General features: G+C 39.2%; 1 protein-coding gene across 1 annotated transcript in view; it reads right to left on the bottom strand.

The window, feature by feature from the left end:
- Positions 1-22,518, bottom strand: part of LOC106885805 (fibrocystin-like) — a gene marked incomplete at its 5' end in the record, with an annotated part of 104,691 nt that overhangs the window by 67,635 nt on the left and 14,538 nt on the right. Inside the window, 7 exons of the mRNA XM_014938299.1 lie at positions 353-515; positions 1,725-2,603; positions 2,982-3,134; positions 5,036-5,190; positions 8,039-8,126; positions 9,275-9,388; positions 17,941-18,078. Coding sequence (XP_014793785.1) covers positions 353-515; positions 1,725-2,603; positions 2,982-3,134; positions 5,036-5,190; positions 8,039-8,126; positions 9,275-9,388; positions 17,941-18,078 — 1,690 coding nt within the window. The remainder of the gene's footprint in view (positions 1-352; positions 516-1,724; positions 2,604-2,981; positions 3,135-5,035; positions 5,191-8,038; positions 8,127-9,274; positions 9,389-17,940; positions 18,079-22,518) is intronic.

The raw sequence follows: 22,518 nt of genomic DNA, 5'->3' as shown, positions 1-22,518 counted from the left end.
ATGGAATCTGAACCTCAAATTCAAAAAAAATACCCTAAAAAAATGCTGGGTTTTTTTCCTTTTCTTTTTTTCTGGGTTTGAGCTTTTATGTGCATGTTTGTTCGTTGTCTGAGCTTGTTCATTTTCGCCAGACAGGAGCAGTACAAGAGAAGAGACAGAGACAAAGCATGGGACTGCTCTGCAGTTCAACATCCAGTCTAAACCAATTGCTTAAACTCTCTGTAAGACAATGCAAAAGGACAGCTGATACAAACAGAGGTGGAGATAGTCCCAAAACTGCAGGTGCTTTTTTTTTTTTTTTTTTTTTTTTAACAAACCATTGAGAAAAATAGTTCAAAATAAAGCACGTTACCTTGTTGGGTTAAAGAAGAACATGTCCTTCTCATTGATATGTGGCATCCTTGATCTCTCCGCTGTGATAAGAGGCATGATGCCTAAAGGGTCAGGATTTGACATGATGCAGACATCCCTGTCTTCACTGTAGCAGCTCTTTGTAAAGCCAGTAAAGGTGACTTCTGCCAGGGATGAAGAGAAGATCAAGCGAGGAAAACTGGTTACAGGAGTGCCAGAACCAGAGAGGAAAAGGCTCTGTTCTATGACACTTTTTGTGTTAAATTGTTCCCATATATATATACATGCAAATAACTTTTAAATCAGACAGTTCTATGACACTTTTTGTGTTAAATTGTTCTCATATATATATATACGCAAATAACTTTAAATCAGACTAGTTAGATTGATCATAGGTCTTCAATTGGCTTTAGAATATTCCACAGCCAAGTTTTACGTCTTAAATTGACACAAAACAAGTCATGCCAATGGGAAATGAAATCAAAAGAAATAGTGAGAAAGAAACAAAAGAGAGTGATCAATAAATTTTCATTTGAATCAGTAAGAACCAGTTTAATAACAGCCTTCTTTGGGTGGTTTATCCACTCGCCAGATGTTACTATGAGATGAACCGGGTCTGGTGACACCTGCTGGGCTCTGGCACTGAACACTTGTGCGCCTACAAAATCCATGATTTGCCACAAATTTTCTGTGAGACCCTGGGCAAACCTATTTGTCTTTCTCTGTCTCCCTTATTCTTCAGTATGAGGAGGGTAATGTCTTTTCTTACAAAAGTAGGTAGCAGTGAGGGATAAAAACATAAAAACTGGGAGATATTTAGATCCCATCACAGCAATGAGCTATCTCGGCTCTGCTAATGCAAATATTACACTGGGAACAGTAAAATTCATTGAACAAAAAAGGTGGGATATATAACTGACTTTTGTCCCATGTGTACAATCCCTTATAACAATAAAAGCCATAACTGTTTCTGTACAGGTGTAGTCATAATGTTCTATGCAAATTCTATGAAAAGTGTGCTATTCACTTCCCAAACTTGGTATCTTTATTTAGCTAGAAGTAACTGTAGAGCAGAGAAATGAATGAAGTGGGAAAATTGCACAGAAATCAGGCATGTTTGAGGTAAAATATATACCTTAGCACATAACATAATTAACTGCAGTGGATTCAGGAAGTGAAAAATACCAAATAATATATTTTTAAATTGAACTGTATCCAACTGAAGATGATTCTGTTAACTATTCCACTGAGGCTCTGATTTCCCCACCACATCTGTTTGTGGCTGTGGAAGGCTGCAACTTCAATTGGAAAAATATAGCTAGTAAAGAAAAACTGTGACAGAATAGTCTGGCCAGTGGACGTGGAAGACCAACCTTTCAGTTTCATGAGTCCCAGGACTTTTGGACAATGCCCAGTTTTGTGCCATGGGTTATCAGGCCTTTGGCTGGGAACAGTGGTAAATGTTGGCCATAAAATCCCAACACGGCCTCCTTGAGGGTAGTATGGTGGTCGATCCTTGGCTGTTAGATCAGCTGAGAGAGGCTTGATCTTGTCTCTGATGCAGTCAAAAGCTGAGCTCGTTGCGACAATGACAGAGTTTCTAAGTTCTATGAATCTTTTCCCCGTGAGGCATTGCTTGACATAAAGACAATACACTACTGGCAGGAGACCCACAGTATTGTCCACCAGCACCACATTGTCCATGATGACACTGCTTCCAAGGTGGAACATGACACCATAGTCGTAATTCTTATAGGACAGAAAACCTGTGATTCTAGTGCAGGTCTGAAATCCATCTCCCCAGTACAGATGGATACCATGGAGACTTGAATGGGCCACATTTTCACTGCAAAGGTCTCTTTCTTGCAAACACTCTTGGCCCCTGATATGGAAACCAATTCGCTCAGATCCTGCCACAGCATTGCCACAGAGGGAGACACCGATGACAAGGTTCACCTTGATGCCAGCAACCCAACTTAATAACCCTTCTGGCTGCCTGCTCAGAATAACAAGGTTCCTCACGAGAGAATGGTTTTGTCCTTCCAAATCAATGCCAGGTCCAACTGTGTTGAACACCATGTTATCTTGCAACTTGATCCAGCTGCTCATCACTGCTTTAATGCCAGCTCCGCAGCTACCATTAATGCTGGATGACACCACCAAGGACCCTTGGGATATATTGCTGAATTCAATGGCAGAAAGCTGAGGAGGCCCAAAGTTCAAAAATTCAACATTTAAGAGTTCAAGGACACCTGCAACGAGATAACTATAGTGAAATAAAAGCTTACAAAGTTACCTAAGAACAGGTAAGAATGACACTCACTTAAACAGCACTCAGACATAGAGAATAGCAGGCAGTATTTGTCGGTGTACTGCCAGTGCCAGGTAATTGTTCATAAATATATATATAAGTATAGTAAAAAAACCCAACTAAACAAACTACAGCCCCTCCAAAAATACATTCCATTATTTATGAAGTGTTACTAGTGCTCGTGTCTCATACAAGTCGCAGAATCACAGTTTGCTTAGAATTGCATCACACATGCAAATGGATACATGTATTGTTAGACAGTCCTTTTTTGGGCAGAACTGATCTGTCTGGTCGATGAGGACAGATGAATCTCAACTACCTTCAAACTCTGTCCCACTCGAGTCTGTAAAACGTCCCACCAGCATCCTCCCAGAGCAAGCCACATCAGACTTGATCTGTACATTGCGTGTTAGGAGTCCGACTTCTGCAGCCAAAGGGATGCGTCTACCATCTTCTGTGTCATGGGAACGCCCTGGGGAGTTTCGAGAGAGAAAATGTGATAAGTGTCTATCATACCTATAAACCAGTGCTTTGAGGGACATCAAGCCTGACAGCTTATGCACAGCTTCCCTGCAGAATTGGCACTGACATTCAGGTGTGTTTTTCCCCCAGCACAATCTACACGCATCAACACAAAAACAGAAAGGCCACCTGCCCATCAAATATCCACCATGCACTTATATTTTACCAACATATTTCATTTTTAGAAAAAGAAGGTGTTAAATCTTTTCCCTGCGGTGTGCAGATGCCAAATCAATGACAAGATTCACACTTCAGTTTTTTTCTAAGCTATATGTACTGGGGTTATTCTTCAGTACACTGCAGAGCTGCTCTCCATGAATTCTCATTAGGATCAGACCAATGACAATGCTAAAAAACAATTCGATACATTCTTGGTTGCTTTCTCAAAAGAAGTTTTTCTAAAAGGCACTTTTCAGAGAGTTTATGCAGGTGTCTAGCTTGGAATTCATCTCAGCTGACTTCGGATATCTACAGATATGATTTAGCTATCCAAACTGTTTTCATGTCCAATGGAGAGCAAGAGGCAATAGGCAATTCTCAAGTGCAATTTTTTATCTATTTTATACATCTGCTTTAGGGGGAGATGAAATACAAGTGAGCGGTATGTATTTTTCTGCTTTGATTATCAAGGGAGCCGAGAAAGACTAGCTCATGTGTGAATATTTACAGTAGATATCTACATTTGCCCAGTAATCTTACTTTTCCCATCAGTCCTTTCTTTTTTCAGCTATATCTAACAACTGCTGCAGTACTCAACATGCATGTAATCATTTCATAGCAGGATATATTTATAAGATATATACATTAGCTAAGAAAATAGGTTAAGAACCATTCTTCGGGCCCAAGACTAACTGGCAGGTTTCTTCCTTCTGTCACAAAAAAAAAAAGAAAGGTTGTGCATAAACTACTGGAAATGAGATCTAGACGTGCTATAATTTAACTGCATTTAAAAAAAAAACAACAATGCAATTGTCATAAAAAACTGTACCATGGGGGATACTATCAATTAACAGTGTGGATAATTGCAGGACAGAGCTCAGCTCTGTGTGAAGCTTTGTTTACTAGCACAGGTACAACCATCTTTCTGAACCTTTTCATCCATCATACTAACTTTGGTACTTACTAGCTTGAATAAATACTAATTTAAAAAAAAAGTACTGCTTTCCACGGGAAAAAAATTGGCTTTGGAGCTTCAGAATTTGACCTGTTAATAGCAAGTCTTTTACTTTTGTTAAAGAGATGATAATAAATTTACCTTATGGGTTGAAATAAAATTAAATAAACTGCCAACAGTGCTTTTCTTTTTTCAGTTAAATACAGATCCCATGTAATCTGCACAGGAAATAGAGCTGTATACATATTTTATGTTTACTTACATATTAGATTACAAATACACTGTGGAGCTGATAAAATTTTGCACTTGAAACTCCATGAGTCTAATTATTTTGCAATTTGAAAAAAAAAAAAAGATTTTTTAAACATTATTTAGTTTTCAGTGCACCACAGAAGTTGTGTAAATGGCCGGAGAAAAAAGCCTCTACATTTAGTTTTTTCCTTTAAAATTACAGTTACTTTCTCTGTTAATCAGTTCTTCTTAAAACATGAAACACCAGAAAGTTTTCCAAAAGTACTCAGCACTGAATTAATTCTATTCCCAGAAATTCACGTTAGAATCAGTTATTCTGTACAATTTTGAACATCCCATTTTCTGACTAAACCAGTAAGAAAAAAGCAGATGGAAAAAGAACTGAAGACACCTCAGTAAAGTAGAATTGATCTTGGTGAGATCTGAAATGGAAAGTCAATGCTTCAGAAGTAAAACTCTCACCAGTGGAAAGACAGATTCCTTACCAATATGCCTGTGCAGAAGGTGTTCATGAATTCTTATGCTATGACCATTGACTTCTTTAAGTGTAGCTACTTCAGCCTGGTGGGCTTCGTAGGAGGAAGAGCTGATCACAATATCTCCACTGTGTTTCCAATCTACTTCGTCTTCCACAAAAATCCTGTAACGTCAAGATATTAAGCTGATGTCATTACATTTATGAAAATTATGCTCAGAGATTTCCTAAAAACTGAACAACAGTTTTGGCTAGGCAGATCTCAGAGAGAATCTACAGGCTAGGCTCTAGGAAAAGCACCTTCAGGGCTTTCTGCAAAAACAGATGTCTAAAATATGTGGGAGGAATGTCGTCCTGAAATATCTATTACACCATTGATTAACAAGGTATATAATTCCAGTGCAGAGTTACAGGGCTAAAGTGAGCTGCCTACCAAAGATGTGTCAGACCATTTTTAATGCCAGGAATATCCTCCAGAGCTGAAAACCGACTTTGGACTTAGGCAGCAAAATGTGATGTCTATGTGTAAGGGTATGTTTGTGTGTGTGCACTTGGCATTTAAGCTTCCCCTACAGTTGATCAGTGCTGTCAGTAGCGTGTGGAAGACAATTCAGGTCTCTGAATTGGGCACGTAGGACAGGATTTGGTTGCCTAAACAAGGGCATCTGTTGCTATCTGAGATGTCCTTGGATACCTAAGACGTCAGCTGGTATGATAGGACTTGCTCATGGAGCATTCCTGGAGACACAGGTGGAAGCCATGGAGGGGATTCCAAGGAGTCTTACATGAACTCAATGAAACCTCAGATAATCCCCCAAAACTATGTTTATGTACCTGAATCCTGGCCTTGGCAGCTGAATAGCCCTCTAGGCTCCAGCATCTACAGCTCCACTGACTTGAATGGGAGCTTAAACACCTTTTGCAACATTCCACACACATACAGACAATATAGAACCATTTAGTGAAAGCAAAATGGATAATCATAGGTGTTTATATATATTTGACAAACACCCAAAGGGTCCTATTAAAGGGTGACTGGTGCTGGCCAGGTGATCATCTATGCTCCTCAGGTAATTGTTGAGAAAGCAGACCACTGAATAAATTCCGAAAATGCCTCATCATGCACTCAAGAGTGAAAAAAGTACAGAAAGAAAAGAAAGTCCTAAAGAGATGTAACTCACAAGCTGTGTTGCCAAGTTTTCCTAGTGTCACATCTCACAGTTTTTTTCAAAGATGAGTAGGCTCAAGATGAGTACTTCCAGTTTTCAAGACTTGTGAACATTCAGTAGAGAAGTCTAACATTTTGTAAGACACTAATCTATTGAAATACTAATTTAGCTTTTCAATGCAAGCAAGTAAGTACTTTTTTTTTCTCCTTCTTTTTGAAACCATAAGTCCTTCCCTAACTCATGTGCTGATTCATGATGGAAAATATATATAGCACCTTCTATCAGTCAGTAAAAAAGCCAATTCCTTCATAATCTAGTACTTTCCTGTATCTAACTACATTAACTCTTAGCTGGCTAGCAATAAAGTTTTCATGATAAAGAGTTTGGGGTTTTTTTTTTCTTTTTCTTTATTTTAACAATGGAAACAACTGTGCCATGTTTAATGTGGATGAGTGAACTCCAAATACTTGCATCTTAGCACCTCATAATATTTTATGTAAAACATCTGGGCAGCAGACAAATACTAGCTTGGATCCATTTCATCCAAGAATTTTACTGGCATGCTTCACTCAGGAATCTGCTTACTCTGAACTCCCATCCTAATCAGGGAAAGAGAAGAATTTCCAGAGGGTGATTCTAACATTGTATGGTTTGAATCAGCATCGGGAAGTATCTCCACTGACTATACAGCAATCCTAAACAATCTACACTAGATTCTCAACTGTGTAAGAGCTATCAACACACGAATCCTACTTCTGAGGTCTTTATGTTTCCATTGCACATCTCTACAATGAGTTTCCAAATAATTCCTTCCCTAAATGCCGATATTTCACCTCTACAATGATGGGAACTCTTCTAGGGAGTTTTTGTAAAGCTTGACTGACAGACATTTTTCTTTGAATACACATATTTCTGTTAAAAACTAAGCACTTGGAAGAATTATAGCAAAGGGCAATGAAAATTTTGTGCAAGGCAGAGTCTAGAAGGAGAGCTCCAGAGAGAGCTAGTAGGTGCCTGCCCCACACCGACTAATGGTCAATACGCTTCCAGAGGAGATATTTATGCAGACAGATTTTCTAGTTCAGGTGAAAGGCTTGATCTTCAGACCATAGACACCTATTTACTTAACAAGCACCTGTGCCATCTCCACTTAACCTGGACAGTTCTGGCTAAGCCTTCAGACTTCATGGGTAAGTGATGATGAAGATGAGTCAGCTGCAGGGGCTGTCAAAGCTTATGGATTGGAAGAAACAGGGGAGAGAGCAGGTGGCTTTTCAAAGCTGTTTTTGCCAAGGTTAAGTGAAAAAGCCTTGGAAGGCTCACATCCCAGACAGAAACCTTATTCTTCAGGCTACACAGACTATACTCCAGAAACCACTTCAAAAAGGAGTGAACTAAGATATTGAAGAACATGGTTCATATCCCAGTTTTGCTTAATTCAGAGATGAGATTTTAACGTAGGTCTCTGAAACCAAAATGAACATCCTAATCACCGAGATATCAGCCATTTTGGGGAATATCTCTTCTAAAAAGAGAGAGAAAGGCAGAGGGACAGCTGGAGGAAGGGAAAGAAGGAAGAAGGACAGAAGCAAGCAAAGAAAGATAGACAGAAGGAAAGAAGAAATAAGAATAATCTTTATTCTTCTTTAGGATTAAAATTAATCTAAAAATTGTGTAATTTTCTTGCCAGAGGTAACACAATTGTTGTTCTTCTGCCTAGCCATATTTTAAACAAAGCCTATCACAAATGAAAAGATTAATACAATTCATAGGAAAATGAATACAAGTCATAAGAACAGGAGCCCAAAGTTAATATTTGGAAGCATATTTGGGCAAATTACCACCTTTCGTTGCCAGGAGCAACGTTAGTTCCCAGATGTGTCCAAGATGTCTTAGGGTAAGCACTATAAATTTGCACCTTTCCATAAACCCCTGGAAAAAACAGAAGAATGAAATCAAAAGTTATGGAAAAGAGAAGAACTGAACCAATAACTAAATAAATGGGAATCTTTATACTTATTAAAACCTGTTTCTATATTTTATAAAAATTTTAAAAATAACACATAGTCCCCGCTGGAAATACAAAGTGAACTAGAAATAAACCATAAATAAAGTAAAATGACCATCACAGGTAAAGGCAAGAAAGGGGATTGCAACACAGAATTCTTGTTAACACAAACTGGAATTGTAGGCAAAGCTAACTACCTTAAAAATATAAATCTACCTAAGTAAACAAAATAAGTCAAAAATCCAGGAATGAAAGTTACAAAAAATTACTTAGTTATTATTTATATTTCTGATCTGTGAAAAATTCACTGGGGTTTTTTTTCTGGAAAGGGGATCCAAAACCTGGCCAAAAAGCCAAAATATATCAAGTTTTCCTATAGATGACATGTTCTAGGAAGATTACTTTTGAAGCATGACAAATTTCCAATATCCTGCATTGAAATATTTTGTTTTATTTTGCTGATTTGATCTGAAATCTCTCAGTTTCTGTCAGTTCAACGTTTATTCTGTCTCACTAACAGTGACACGCTGCTTCAAAGGAGTTGTGCTTCAAGTATTTAGTGACCTCATTTTACTGCTTTGGTCAATCATCTCCTCCATGGACAACTTTTTCCATGACATACTGTGAAATTTGAGGGCAATTTGTTTCATCCTGTGAGAGACAAAAGATAACTGAGACCAAATACCCTCTGGGAATGGGTATTTCTCTCCACTTGACAAGGTTATCTTAGTTTTAATACTTTCAACTTTGACAATTACCTTTTACAAATCTCAAATCTAGAACCAAGACCAAACCCTTGAACATGTGCGTAAGTCCTTTTAAGTCCTGTCCAATTTCTCATACAAAGACCTCAGGATTTGACACCTGGTTGGTCATTTCTGTGAAATTTTCTGCTAAACAAAATCGCCACAGAAATTCAGGAACGGACCTGGTGAAGGTTAAAAAACTTAGCTCAAAAACTATGTGTACCTCAGATGTTTTCCTGTATGACATAGTAACAGGCTCAACAGTGGTAGATTTGCCTATTGCCTAAGTTTGGTTTCCTATCAAAAGCTGAACTCATGTTTCATACCAATACTCCCTGGGTGGCCATTTATTTCCTCCAGGCGATCACAGTAAATCCCTTCAGATGTCCGAAGAAGGACCAACAGCTTTAAATCCCTTTCTAGGGGATGTTGAAAAGAACCTGCAATAAAGAGAAAACAGTAATAACCCACCACAGAGGCATCAATGACTTTTGTAATGCTGAAATTGGGGGTGAACTGGGGCGGGTGAGTCAAAATTTAAAGGTCTCAATGGCTGAAGTAGCATTTCCTCTGCAGCTCATTTTTGCCTTTTTTCTCCATTACAATTTCACCAGTTCCCAGGTAATCATGAGTTCTGCAGCCAGGATGGGTAGAAAAAAAATGGAAAAGACCAGGGAAAAAAAGCAGGGGAAAAGAAAATGCCCAAGAACTTTGGTGTTTGTGATGTTGCTCTTATCTTGTGGTGATAAGTCTGTACAGTAAACGGTATTCCAACTGTGACTTCATTTATTTCACCAAGGGTAGTTTACAGTTTCAGAAGAAAATGGCCCAGCACTAAACAGATACTGAGGAGGAAAAAGTAGGACAGTTTTTGCCCTGGAGAAATGTATGTGGAGTCCAGTAAAAGAGTTCAGTGTTCCTTTAAAATTAGAGATTAAATCAATTATGCAACAGAAAACTGCAGCAGATGTAGAACTAAAAAATATATACATATCAGTACAAAATTAGCTGGCCTGTCATGTTCTTTTAATATTTAAAAATTACTAGTTTGGAAAAGAGTGCCGATTTTGTATCCTAAAGAAACATTCTTCTTTAGGAGCATTTTTTAATTAAGTGAAATCAATAAATAAATTCATTGTTCCCCACCGGTGTTTGACCGATATCTGGGGATATTTGAATTCTCTGTACAGCTTTTAAATGGGTAAAAGCCAAACAGTACAAGTGCTCCCCAACTAATACATCTCACACCAGTGAGCTCTTATCTTCTCTGGGGACATGAAGGGGATTGAATCTTACAGTGTCCATTGTCCACCCAAATCATCTTTGACTTTTTTGTTTAAACTACCATAGCTGTGTCTGAACAAAAGAAAACCAGGAACTGGGCTGTAACCAAATACTACTTTCAGAAGGCAAATCTAGTGATAAATGCTTTCATCACTGATGCACTAGGTTAAATAAATATCCACCTAGAGCAGCAGAAGAGTTATGTAGACATTTGTGTCTATTTTTGCACGCAGAGTGATTGTTTTCCTGCTTCACTCTCACAGCAGGTTGTGATTTAAAATACTCAGCCTGAACATACCTTTCCTCATCCTCAGGTCAACTTCACCCCCTGGGATAAAGTTATTATCTACACCAAAGACTAAGGAAAGACTCAACAAAAATGTTTGGAGACCTTTATATTGATCTTACAATGTTACTCACAATTACCATTTCCTCATCATGATGATGTCCTCTTAAAGTGGGGGATTATTATTCATTCTCATTATAAATTACTGTTGGTGTTATTATTGGTGTTATTATTTTACTGCTGGTTACAAAGCATTTACTATTTCTTCTAGTTAAGTTAGTTAGAAATAACTATATGATATATCCAATTCTCAGCTCAATTTTATAACTTTTTTTATGGAGGCTTCCAGACTTTACAAACACAGGCAAATTCTTGGAGATGTGAATTCTAAAAACTTGAACTGGAAGTTATCACTCCTTTAGAAGAATTACATTTACCTAAAATTTGTGATTTTTAATCCTAAAAAGCATGACAATAGTTTAAGGAGTGTTACCCTTGTTAAAGAAAAAACCAACACAAGAAAATAATCAGAGAAAGAAACACGGAAGTTATAATATAACTATTCATAATAGTTCATTACTGTATTAAATCCTTAGAAAAGAAATTAAAAAATGGGAAGATAATGTTCACAGAAATTCTTCAGTGGCTGGAAACTGTAAATGGTATATGACACAAAAGAACACAGGAGATACTTATTAGTAGAAAAATGAGACTTTAAAAAATGTATTTAGAACAAAAATAATCTTAAATGAATAGTTCCATTTAAATCTATGGATTTCAGTAACTTGAATGAAAGTTCCCTAGAAGAGTTGGCCCATCAACTCGTTGGACTATTAAGGAGGACTTTTCAGTAAGTTTGGGATCACTCATGATGACTCAGAGCGCTTGAAGAAAGCTAATATTGTGCCAATATTTCAAACAAAGATAAAAGTAAGAGCCCCAGGTAATTACAGGCCTGTCAACTTAGCACTGATTCTAGGGGAAAAATAAATAAAAATGGAATGTCCAACTCTGAAGACAATTAATAAATCATTAAAGGTGGATGATATAATTAATGCCAATCAACCTGGTTTTATAGAAAAAAGGTCCTGTGAAACTTCCTTGTTATCATCTTCTAATGAGATTACAGGTTTGGTTGATAAAGATAATAGCTTTGATATAATATAATTGGCTTCTCCAAGGCACTTGGCTTAGTAACACAAAACTTTCTTGATTAACAAACTACGCTGGTACGACACAAACATGGCACACATTAATTTACAGGCTGACTGTAAAGGGGCATTGACTCAAACAGGTCTGATCTCACAAGCCCTGTGATATGCAAAGTTTTGTCAATGACCCAAAGTAGTGTGAAGGCACTGAAAGTTAAGTAGATAGCTGATACAAACGGGGAAAAAAAAAAAACAAAAACAAAAACAAAAAAAAAAAAGAATTAAAGAGATGGGCCAGCAAAGCTGGGAATAACTTGGAAGTGAAGAATTAGGAAAGAAAGTGAAAAATGTTCAAAATATAAGATGACAAGTCTTGAAAAGTAATGCTTTGTGAATGGATGGAGAACAAAGGAAAACAAAGAGAAAAGCTGAGTAAGGTCTGAGATCTACGTTTGGCTTAGTCTAAATACAGCCCTATAGAATGGCTCATGAAAATGAAGATATGGAAACTGCAGCTACCTCAGCGTACTCATGGGGAAATCCAAAATAGTTAAGGCACACAAGTCACTGGGCCTGGGTAAGTTTCATCACCTTAAATAACTATGAAATCAGAGCTCTTGTAATAAGTCGTTTTGTTAAAACTCCCAAGTTGCCATAAACACTGGAATCATTCTGCAACACGTAAATGGATGACCTGGGTTCTAAGTGTCTGGCTTTGAACTTTGAATGTAAAAACTTCAGGTCCCTTGCCCCAGTTTATTGTGGTGAACATGTCCTACATGAGATCGCATCAAGCTGTTAAATTACCCATCCTCCCTTAGATGCTCAGAAAAGGATCTCACTTCATACTCCTACTACAACTGGAAGGCTTACAATTTCATGAGCAACCTGGATGATCATGAAGTGAGATAATTAGGTAGTGCTGGCAGAGAAACGGAAAAAGATAAATGCAACCAGAAACTGGAAGAAACGTCTGGTGAGATGTGCAGAAAAGGTCAGGAGGGACTAAAGAAATCATACACAGAAAATAAGCAGAGCTTCCTTGAACACGTATTCTTCCAATTGTAAAGTTTATCTGGAATTTGAAGGGTTTGCTCATCTGTACAGATGTGAAATATCTGCCACACTGAGCAGTGCTCATAAGCAGTGTCCACTCTGGATGTCCCAGGTATTTCTTCAGGGCAGACACAGGCAGCAACCGTGCAATTTCCAATGAGCAGGGTTTTCTGCACAGGTGCTGCACAGTCAGTTTGTGCCTTCATATAGATGATAGATATCACATCAAATGGCCTCGCTGCAGGTGTGTGACCTTCTAGAAGGGGTATCAGAAGCTGATGCTCTTCCAGGAAGTGCTGCCACTACAATACATGCACTATACAGTAAAAGAAAACCCCTAAAGATGATAATCCTATGTATAAGAAACAACCTATGCTGCTAATAAAATCACCACTGATTACATACTTCCCTGAAGAAGTGTGAGGTCCAGCTGCCTAGATTGTAAACAGATTTGTCAGATTAATGGTTCAGCTGATTCATAATCCTTCACCAGGTCTAACCTCTGGAGAGTATAAAACCCAACTATGCAAAAACAGAAAAACAAAAAAGGGAGAACAGAGAGAAAACAGTGGTTTTTCTACCCAGATTTTCACTTATTCTGGACTGCAGCCTGGATCTAGTTTGCTGTTAGTTTCAAAAGCCTTTTCCATTGTTTTCATATTTCAGTTTTACTCCAGATGTTCTTCCTGACAGTTTTTTGTTGTGTTTCTGTCTTTTTCCATAGCAAAACCCATTCAATTCTTTCCTAGAATAGTGGGTGTTTCCTCCCTTCCAGCCTTTCCTTTCTTTACAACACAGCACTCCGCCACAGCTGTTGGGTATAAGAGCAAGGAAATGTCTGAGATAAGATCCCCTACTTTCCATTGGCAAATAGACTTTGCTAAGTATCTTGCTGTGACCATCTCCGATATCAGCTCTGTGTTTCCTGAATCCAAAACTTCTTGGACTCTACCAAGAGTACAGGTATCTAGAGCAAATCACAGTCTAGGCTATATGGACTCAGCCAGAGAACATAGAAACATCTGCATTAAGCAACCTAAAAGTAGGTGTATGAATCTCCCTGGAAACATAGCATCATAGAATTGTCTCGGTTGGAGGGACTTTTCAGATCATCAAGTCCAACCATCAACCTAACACTGACAAAAAACATCACTAAACCATATCTCTAAGCACTATGTCTACCTGTCCTTTAAATACCTCCAGGGATGGTGCCTCAACCACTTCCCTGGGCAGCCTGTTCCAATGCTTAATAACCCTTTCAGTATAAAAATTTTCCCTAATATCCAATCCAAACCTCCCCTGGCACAACTTGAGATGAATGTCCAAGGAATTAGAAGTGAGACACCTAGGAGAAAATCCAGTCTAAATACAGATGTCTAATGCTTCCTGGCACCCTCAAAATCCACTATGTCAGTTTGGCAGATACAAGATTCATCTCTCACTCCTAGCTGCTGGTTCCTATCCCACAGCTGTCTGTCTCTCATCTCTTCTGATTATTTGGCAGCACCATCTGTAAGAGACAACCCGTGCAATGTCTCCTTATTTATAGGCTGCTTTTGCAGGCTTCTTTGCAAAGTGCAGTCTGAACATCTGAAGGAACTGCTTGGGAAGGAGAACCAACACTAGGTGACTACCCAGCCATGTATTGACCATGAATAAAACCTCCTCAGAATTTCTGGTGATGATATATGACAGTTTGCAAAATATCTAGGCAGTGTCATGGTTTAGGCTGGATTGGCCAATGAGGGACAACAGAGAAGAGCATGCCTGACTGTGGGTGTTTCAAGTTATGTGAGCTGAATCCCTTCCCTAGATGATATGACCAGTTAAAAGAAACCAAGTGTCTTGGAAAGGTTAAAGACCAAACAGATGGACGCTGAGAGATGAATCAAAGAGGATGCAGATGGCGCAATGAATTTTTCAAATCACTTTTCCTGTGATCAGTGATGAAAAATTGCTCTCAATACACCCACGATAGTCCATCCTCATACAAGTTGAATAATAGTGCAGATATAGTCACACAGAGATGTGACTGCAAGATAGGACTCAGCTCACAGCTAAAGAGGGGACCCACAACATAGAGCTACTGGAGAAGTTGGAGAAGAAAAGTCAGTTGGTGAAACTCACTTGTGTCCTAATAGTCGTTATAAGGCTGAACATTAATCATAACTAACACATGCCAATTTCATGAAGTACAGTGATTTACCCTTTGGGAAGTCAATATGGGGGTTCTTACTAGCACTGAAAAGAAGGGGAATTAACATATTAGAGCTCTCTTACCACAAGCGAGATAAAAGATTTCTGAAATGTCTGGGGTTTCATTTCCAGACAATCAAGCCATGAGCTAATGATGACTTCAGGCTTCTTGCCTCAAATGAGTGACGTGACTGACAAGCAGCCATCATGAGATATGCAAAAAAAAGAATGTGACAAGTTGAGACTAAAAAGAGAAATCCTATCTGGATAATTACTTAGTGAGTTCTACTATAAAAAGCAAAAATAGCCTGCCAGCAAAGAGCAGCCGAGTAGTGGAGTTCAGGATGAGTCCAATGGATCAATTTGTGCAAAACAAACTTCAGCATTTTCTGCAGGAGCTTATCAGGAGCTGAGGGCTTTCTTCAGCAGTGGAACAGGGCACTTTCTGCACATATCATCTGTGCTATAATGCTGATTTATGAGTTAAAATAAATGGAATCATCTAGCAAAGAACCAAAAAAATCCTCCGAGATGTAAAGCTCAACATTCCCTTTTTCATTCTGACACAGGTGTGCTAATGATATTTAGCAAATCACTTCATTCTCTGAACCTCAAACTTTCCTTCTATAAACAGGAAAAATATCTTAATTTTTGCAACACAGGGAGATAGAAATAAATCATGTTACTAAAATGTTATTGTAAGTATCACCGTAAATGAAGAGTCTTTGAACTTTTAAGTGAAAGAGAGAAGCTTCTTGTCTTGGAGCTAGGACTACTAGAGAAGTAACCAGAAAGTCTTCCTGGATCCAACAACCCTGAAGGGCTAGGAACACCTGGAGAAATAACTGTGGGGACAAATTTATACATTTTACTTCTGGCTTGTCCGAGGGCTCTGACAGAGTTCTTGAAGCCCTTTACAGAGTTTTAATTATCTCACATCTCTCAATACCTTGTTGATCATAATTCACACTGGATTGTGATGACAAACCCTCTAGGACGAAAAGTGTCCCAAGAATCCTAATGTCCCAGCTCTGAATTCAGTTTCCTTACAAATTATTGTTATAATAAAATTATGTTCTGGTTGATGCTTCATAAGCTCCAATTTTACACTGATTTTTTTTTTTTTGCTTTATTGTATATTTCTCATCGTCACTCAGCTTCTATGTATTTTTAGTCTTGTTTTAACCATCTGACTTTGGCTTTTTTTTCCCCTCAGATTAGATTTCCAGTGTTCTGAAGGGCACCAAAGTCCAAGATTTGTTTGTAGAACGTATTATTGTTCTCTAGCCGTTTAAGTGAATGAAATACTCAGGCTTTTCCAGAGAGTCTTATTTTGGCCCAGGCCACCGATAACAATGGCATGTGAACAAAGATTGCGCTGCTGAAAACAGGGCATAGAGAAGTTACACAACCTGGAGGACCTGGGGATTTGGCTCACGTGATGCCATCCTCAGATCCTGCTCAGGCAATGCTGAATGCTGATGTCCACATCTATTAAATCTGTTTACTAAACTGTCTCATTATCTATTTTGTGTCAGGATTTCTTTAGGGTGTGGTAGAATTGGACAGATGGGCTTCAAAACCTTCCTTCGGGCATGGAACAGTCAGGATAGGACAGATGGGCTCCAAGAAGTTACCTTTAGGCCTCGAACACATGGGAAGTGAAAGAGGAAGGGGAAAAAAAACCAAGCACTGAAGCCAGTATAAGATATGGGAAACTTGCAGAGTCTCTCCCCACCTCTCATCTCACGGCTGAAACTAGAGCAAGGATACCTCTCCAGAAGATGTTGGACTATGATTCAACAGCTGCAAATACCTGTTTGGCTTTTAATATCATTACTACTCGCAGATGTGCTGGAGGGGAGTTTGTGCAGCAAAGAAGTGCCTCAATGTTTTTTAATAAGTGTTTTTAGCAACGAACACATGCTTTTTCTTAAAACCAATATGAAACCATATTTAAACTACAAAAGAGCCTAAGTGAGAAATGATTGAGCCTCTTTTAAGTATATATATATTAACCTCCCAGATTAGGCTTTCAAACCCCTTTTTCCAAAGAAAAACACAAGGCAGCGAAATAACTCTTTTGGCCAGTGCTATATTAACTAAACAGTCCCTTGAGACTAACAACAAACAAATATTGGAGCAGACTTCCTCGGGAGGTGATTACACAAACAAATTCTCTTTTTAAAGTTCATGAAACCAATCTTCAGAAAGGTCAAGCAGTGATCAACAAAGTGATCCCAGCATCCTAAGGATTCCTGTAAGTAAATGCAATGCCTGGCTTCAGGAACCTCAATATTTAAAAGGAATTATGTGAGTAATTACTTCTGTGTGGAAAAACACTGATTCCGTCCATTGCAAATAATGTGGAACAGCCCCAGTGACATTGGGGACTCTGAAACCACTAGAAGTAGGGGCAAGGTGGCACCTTCCTGAAGTCCTGGTGCACATCTGTATAGATGGATGAGAGGAACAAATATGCTGAATCCAGCTGTGCCAGTTTCATGCCACACCAGGATTTCCAGGCACACTGGGGATTCTCCATGACTCTGTTTATGTTGGCTTTAAATACTTCTGTGCTACCTAGAAAATGCCTCACTAACGCCCACAGATACCAGGCACTGCCTGAACACTAAGGTAGATCCTGCCCTGAGGATAAATAAAAGCCCTGAGGCCCCATCTCATAAAACAACCTCACATGAGGTAAGGAGGATTTTTACACACATCAGATAAAATCTCAGTCATGATGAAATGAGAAGTTTTGCCACTGACTTCAGTGGGATGAGGGTAGCAGGATTTGTAATATATTGCTATTAACCAAACAAGTAATTAGCTCCAGTGGATAATCATTGGGCTGAACATGGATCCTGGGTGTCCACATTGCAGATTCCCAGACAGCTATGTGGGATTACAATGGCCAGCATCTTTACAGTAACACTATACAGTCTTTTTTCCCACTTTCTGTCTGTCGAGAGCAGAGATAAACCCCAGGCATCCAGAAGACAGGTTGCTCACTTACCCACTTTCAGCGTACCCCCCAGCACCACGATACAGGCTGCACTCAGGACGTTGCTGGAGTTGCTGGGGAACTCGAGGGTCCCCAGGACGTAGAGACCTCTCAGAGGGGGAAGAGCCATATCCACCAGGATGGTCCTGTCTGAGAAACAAAGCAGAGGGTTGTTTAGAACGATGGCAGCCTACCAACACCACTCACCAAAATGTGTGATATCGAGGTGAAGAACATTAGCTTTGCTTTATTCAGATTACTTTTGCTTAGAACTACTGGAACAGGACGTGTACAGCATCCACAACCAGAGCATCATCTACAGCTGGGGCTCCATAATGTGGCTGTAATCTGATAAATTAATAATAACATCATATTTACAATTATGTTGTTGCATGCTTAAGTCTCATCTAGTGTCACGTGAACCTAAGGAGAGATTAAGGAACACACATGTTTTCCAAGAGAGTTTGACAGAGTGGTGAGAATTCTTGAAACATAAGATGTGAAACTTGAAACAGTTTTGCTGTGTAACATAGGAATGGGCATGAAGTGTCTTAGGAAGTGGATCAGCTACTGCACAGTTTTGCTTTTGCCTATTGCCATTGGCAACTGCTTTGGATGAAGATACAATTGACCATGCAATAGGTAGCATAGGGAAAGTCTTTTCCCAAAAGAATAGGTTTAAGAATTCTTAAACCTTTGTGCTAAATGGCTTGAGCTAGTTAATTCTTCCAAATCGTGTTTGCAGGAAATGTAATCAAAAAGTACACAAAGTGCATTCCGGAGCGGACTGAAAAAATGTGAGTGTATTGCCTTAATATTAGCATTTCATAGCTTTTGACTTCTTGGTTTTGCAGTCCTGAATTTTCACAGCCTCAGGGGAGAAGAAACTTCTGCACAGTCCGGGATCCTGGATCTGCTTGGTTATCTGTTCTATATACACGTTCCTATTCTATCCCTGTAACTCAGTCTTCCTACCTCTTCCTTTATCCTTTTTTTTCCCTCTTTCTTTCTGGACATCAGCAAGGAACACCCTAAAACCCTAGGACCTCTGTTTTCAAAGACTATGGCCAAGTTATCCTACCTCTTCCTTTATCCTTTTTTTTCCCCTCTTTCTTTCTGGACAGCAGCAAGGAACACCCTAAAACCCCAGGACCTCCGTTTTCAAAGACTATGGCCAAGTTCCTGCAGCAACCCAAGGTTACTCTGAACACCCCATCTCAAAAGAATTTCCCTGCATCCTCGGGCTGAAGCATCTTTCAAGCATGCAGAATTTTCACAGCATTCAGACATAAGAAATCTCTACAGAGCAAGCGCATTTCCCCCCCCTCCCCTTGCTTAATCTCATACTGTTAGTACTTGATACATTTTTACAGGCATGAAGAAACTCCTGTCTATAATCTCTTTTACAGGACAGGTATAGTCCTATGCCCTGCAGAGCTGAGAAGTGAAGCCACAGTATGTGAGGATATGAAACAGAAAGAAGAGAATAAGGGGGGAGATGTTGTTAAAATGATATCTCTCAGACAGAAGGGGAATCTAGTTTGTGAAATCACAGCTCAAGAATGTGGCAAAAAGCTGCAGTTGACAAAGGCCATAAGTATATTCATCAAACATAGACTGAAACATTTTTACAAGGAAAAGAAGAAGTGCTCCTAGGCATACCATTTATATGTCAAGTTTCAGTCTAGAACAGATATTTTTGCTGAGTTGCACATCTTTGGAAAAAAAGGTTTTATAAAGAAAACGCTGACTGCTCTGTAACTGTAACATCACGTATGTGAGCCTTGAAATGCAGGAGTGAGAAATTCCCCCATTCAGAGATATTTCTGCAAACCTATAGCTACCTCAGTTTAAAAGAATAACACCCTGGGGTGTGATGCTTGGAGTGTGAAGTCCTTGGAGGGTGAAATGTTGCTCTGTGGAAACAACAGAATGCTCCTTTGAGGAAAAAAGTCCTTCCACACTTGAGGAGAAAAGCAAACAGATTCTAAAGAGACCTCCTTATGCAGCCCTGACAGAATACAGTCATTTATGTAGTAAAGGGAGATGATGACTAAGGGGTTAAAATCATAAACTTTATATCACTGAGCTCACGGGATTTACCTTCAGAGAAAGACAAACTGGGGTTATTTCTCTCCCATTAAGACATTCATATAATAGCAAGCAGCTACTTCCAGCAAACCATAGTTTGAGCCTGAAAACGGGGCTATGTTTCATTATACGTACACTTTCTTCAGACAAAAGCTCACAGGTATGTCACAATCTTAATGTTCGGATGTACAATGCTGAGAAGTCGCTAATGACTCCAGCAATGACACAAAATGCCTTTGATCAACCGCATCGCTATATAAAACACCATAGCATGCCATTGAATGGAAATCAGGCACAACAGAAGAGCTATTATATGAGATACAGTGCTCCAGCATTCATCTCTTCAAACAGAAAAAGTTCAAAGAAAATCAAAATCAGAAAATGAATAACAGAGTGAATTCCACCACTGGAAGGAAAAAAAAAAAAAAAAAAAAAAAGAGAAGAGAGAAATTGCCAGAGGCTACATGATATCATATCAATACCCTTCAAAACAGCATTCCATCGCCTGGAATTATAACACGTTCTCCTTCCACCCAGAGCGCACTGCGTCAGGAGTGTGTCACACTGAAAACCATAAACCAAAGCCCTGAAAATCCGAGGGCTTGAGAAGCTCATGCTATTGCTGGCCACCATAATGTCATGACTAAACTTGTCCTGCTTGTTTTTCAAGGTGGTGTCACCCCTGAAGCCTGATGCATGTGAGAGGTCCTTGTGGGATGCCTGTGGTTCTGGAGGATGAACCTCCAGAGATAAAAGCACAAGTTGTTATGGCCTGAGCTAAATCTTTCCAGCTGGGTTTGGAAGAGACTTATGTCTGCTGGGGACCCAGACACTGAAGGGACTTGTAGCACTTTAGCACAAGAGATCTGCCTCTGTTGCAAGTGAAAATCATCCTTGGATAAAGAAGTCCGTCAACTCCTGAAGTCCCACCAATGCTTTCAAAGCAGGGAAAAAAATAGAATAACTTAGTACACAACCCTGATTTCCAAGCCCTCCAAAAAGCATCTTCTAAATGTGAAGCAGACAACAAGCAGTGACACAAAATCTGGGGTTCAATATGAATGTTATTCTAATAGAGGTGTTTTCTACCTCTTCAGATTTTCCTGAGTCCGGCCCACGAGGCAGCCCTAGTGATGTAATTTGCTTATTTTGTTAAATAACCAAATTGAGGTCTCTGTTAGCTAACTTTAGGCAGTGCTCTAAGCTCTTCAGTGAACTCTGTGAATCCTCATTAGTTCAGAGATTTCAACAGTGTCAGACCTGGACCACAGTCTTCCCCTGCACTCCTTTACTCTAAAATTAGCACTGAACATCTACTATTTCTTTTTGTAAGACTCTAAAACTGTTTGGTGGCTGAAAGCACTTACCCAGCAATACACAGCATACTAGAAGTAAGCCCATGGCTTGGCTTTCAACCTGAAAATCATTATTGGTGACTCCCAGAAGAGAATTATAAGCAACTAAAAGGCAGTGGAGGGTGGGAGAGAGATGCATCTTGCCAGAAGTGGATCACAAAAACTTATTTTGGGGTGTACAGCAGCACAAAGTTTGGGCAGTTTGCAGAATGTTTGTTCTTATGAGAACTGTTCTTTAGCCACTTGGAGTCATTCCGAGTTTAGCAAGATACACACACAAGTGGCAATGGGAAGAGAAACATCCATAAAATGCCACGATTAAACACATTTAAAAACTGTCGATTTCATTTTAGATTTTGGACCCAAGCATGGGGTTGTCTTTCTTGCAACCAGAAACTCACTTACACACTTGTGGCAGCAAAGCAAGGTATGACAAATGGACTGAAAATTCGTCTTGCCTAACTAGATTTTTAGGTGTCTTCATTTAAGCAAAACATCCAGGGCCCTTATCACACCAATGATGACTATGACTCCAATTTAAGACCCTGAACTCTGTTGACTCCCACTGCCAATAAGTGTTTCAACACCTCCAAGCCAGCAAGAGTGAAGAGGGAGAGTAAAAATAAAGTTGAGACAGTGAAAATGAGAAAATGCAGGTATGCAATAGAACAGTTCCCTTTCGAAATATATTGATTGATAGACAGTTTGTGTTCATGTTTATGTTCATATTCTTGGGCTAAACTGAAGGATAATTCCAGAGACTCGAAATATATTGATTGATAGACAGTTTGTGTTCATGTTTATGTTCATGTTCTTGTGCTAAAACTGAAGGATAATTCCAGAGAGGCACTGGAGAGGAGAATAGTTTCTGCTCATCAACTAAATACGCATCTACTCTAGTGATGGGAGCTGAGATTTTTACTGCTGATAGGAAGAAGACAGTCATGGAGTATGACTCTCTCCCCATCCCAGCAGGTAGTGCATTTTCACACAACATTTGCTTCTTTCCTTTTCAACCATAAGTATTTTGCTATGGTTTTGCCATTCAGTAAAGCTCCTCTGAAGAGCAGAGATGGTACTCACTTACACACTTGTGGCAGCAAAGCAAGGTATGACAAATGGACTGAAAATTCGTCTTGCCTAA

Source organism: Calidris pugnax, unplaced genomic scaffold (genome assembly GCF_001431845.1).
Source record: "Calidris pugnax isolate Ruff unplaced genomic scaffold, ASM143184v1 scaffold73, whole genome shotgun sequence".
Classification (NCBI taxonomy): Eukaryota; Metazoa; Chordata; class Aves; order Charadriiformes; family Scolopacidae; genus Calidris; species Calidris pugnax.
This window is presented reverse-complemented; position numbering and strand designations above follow the sequence as displayed.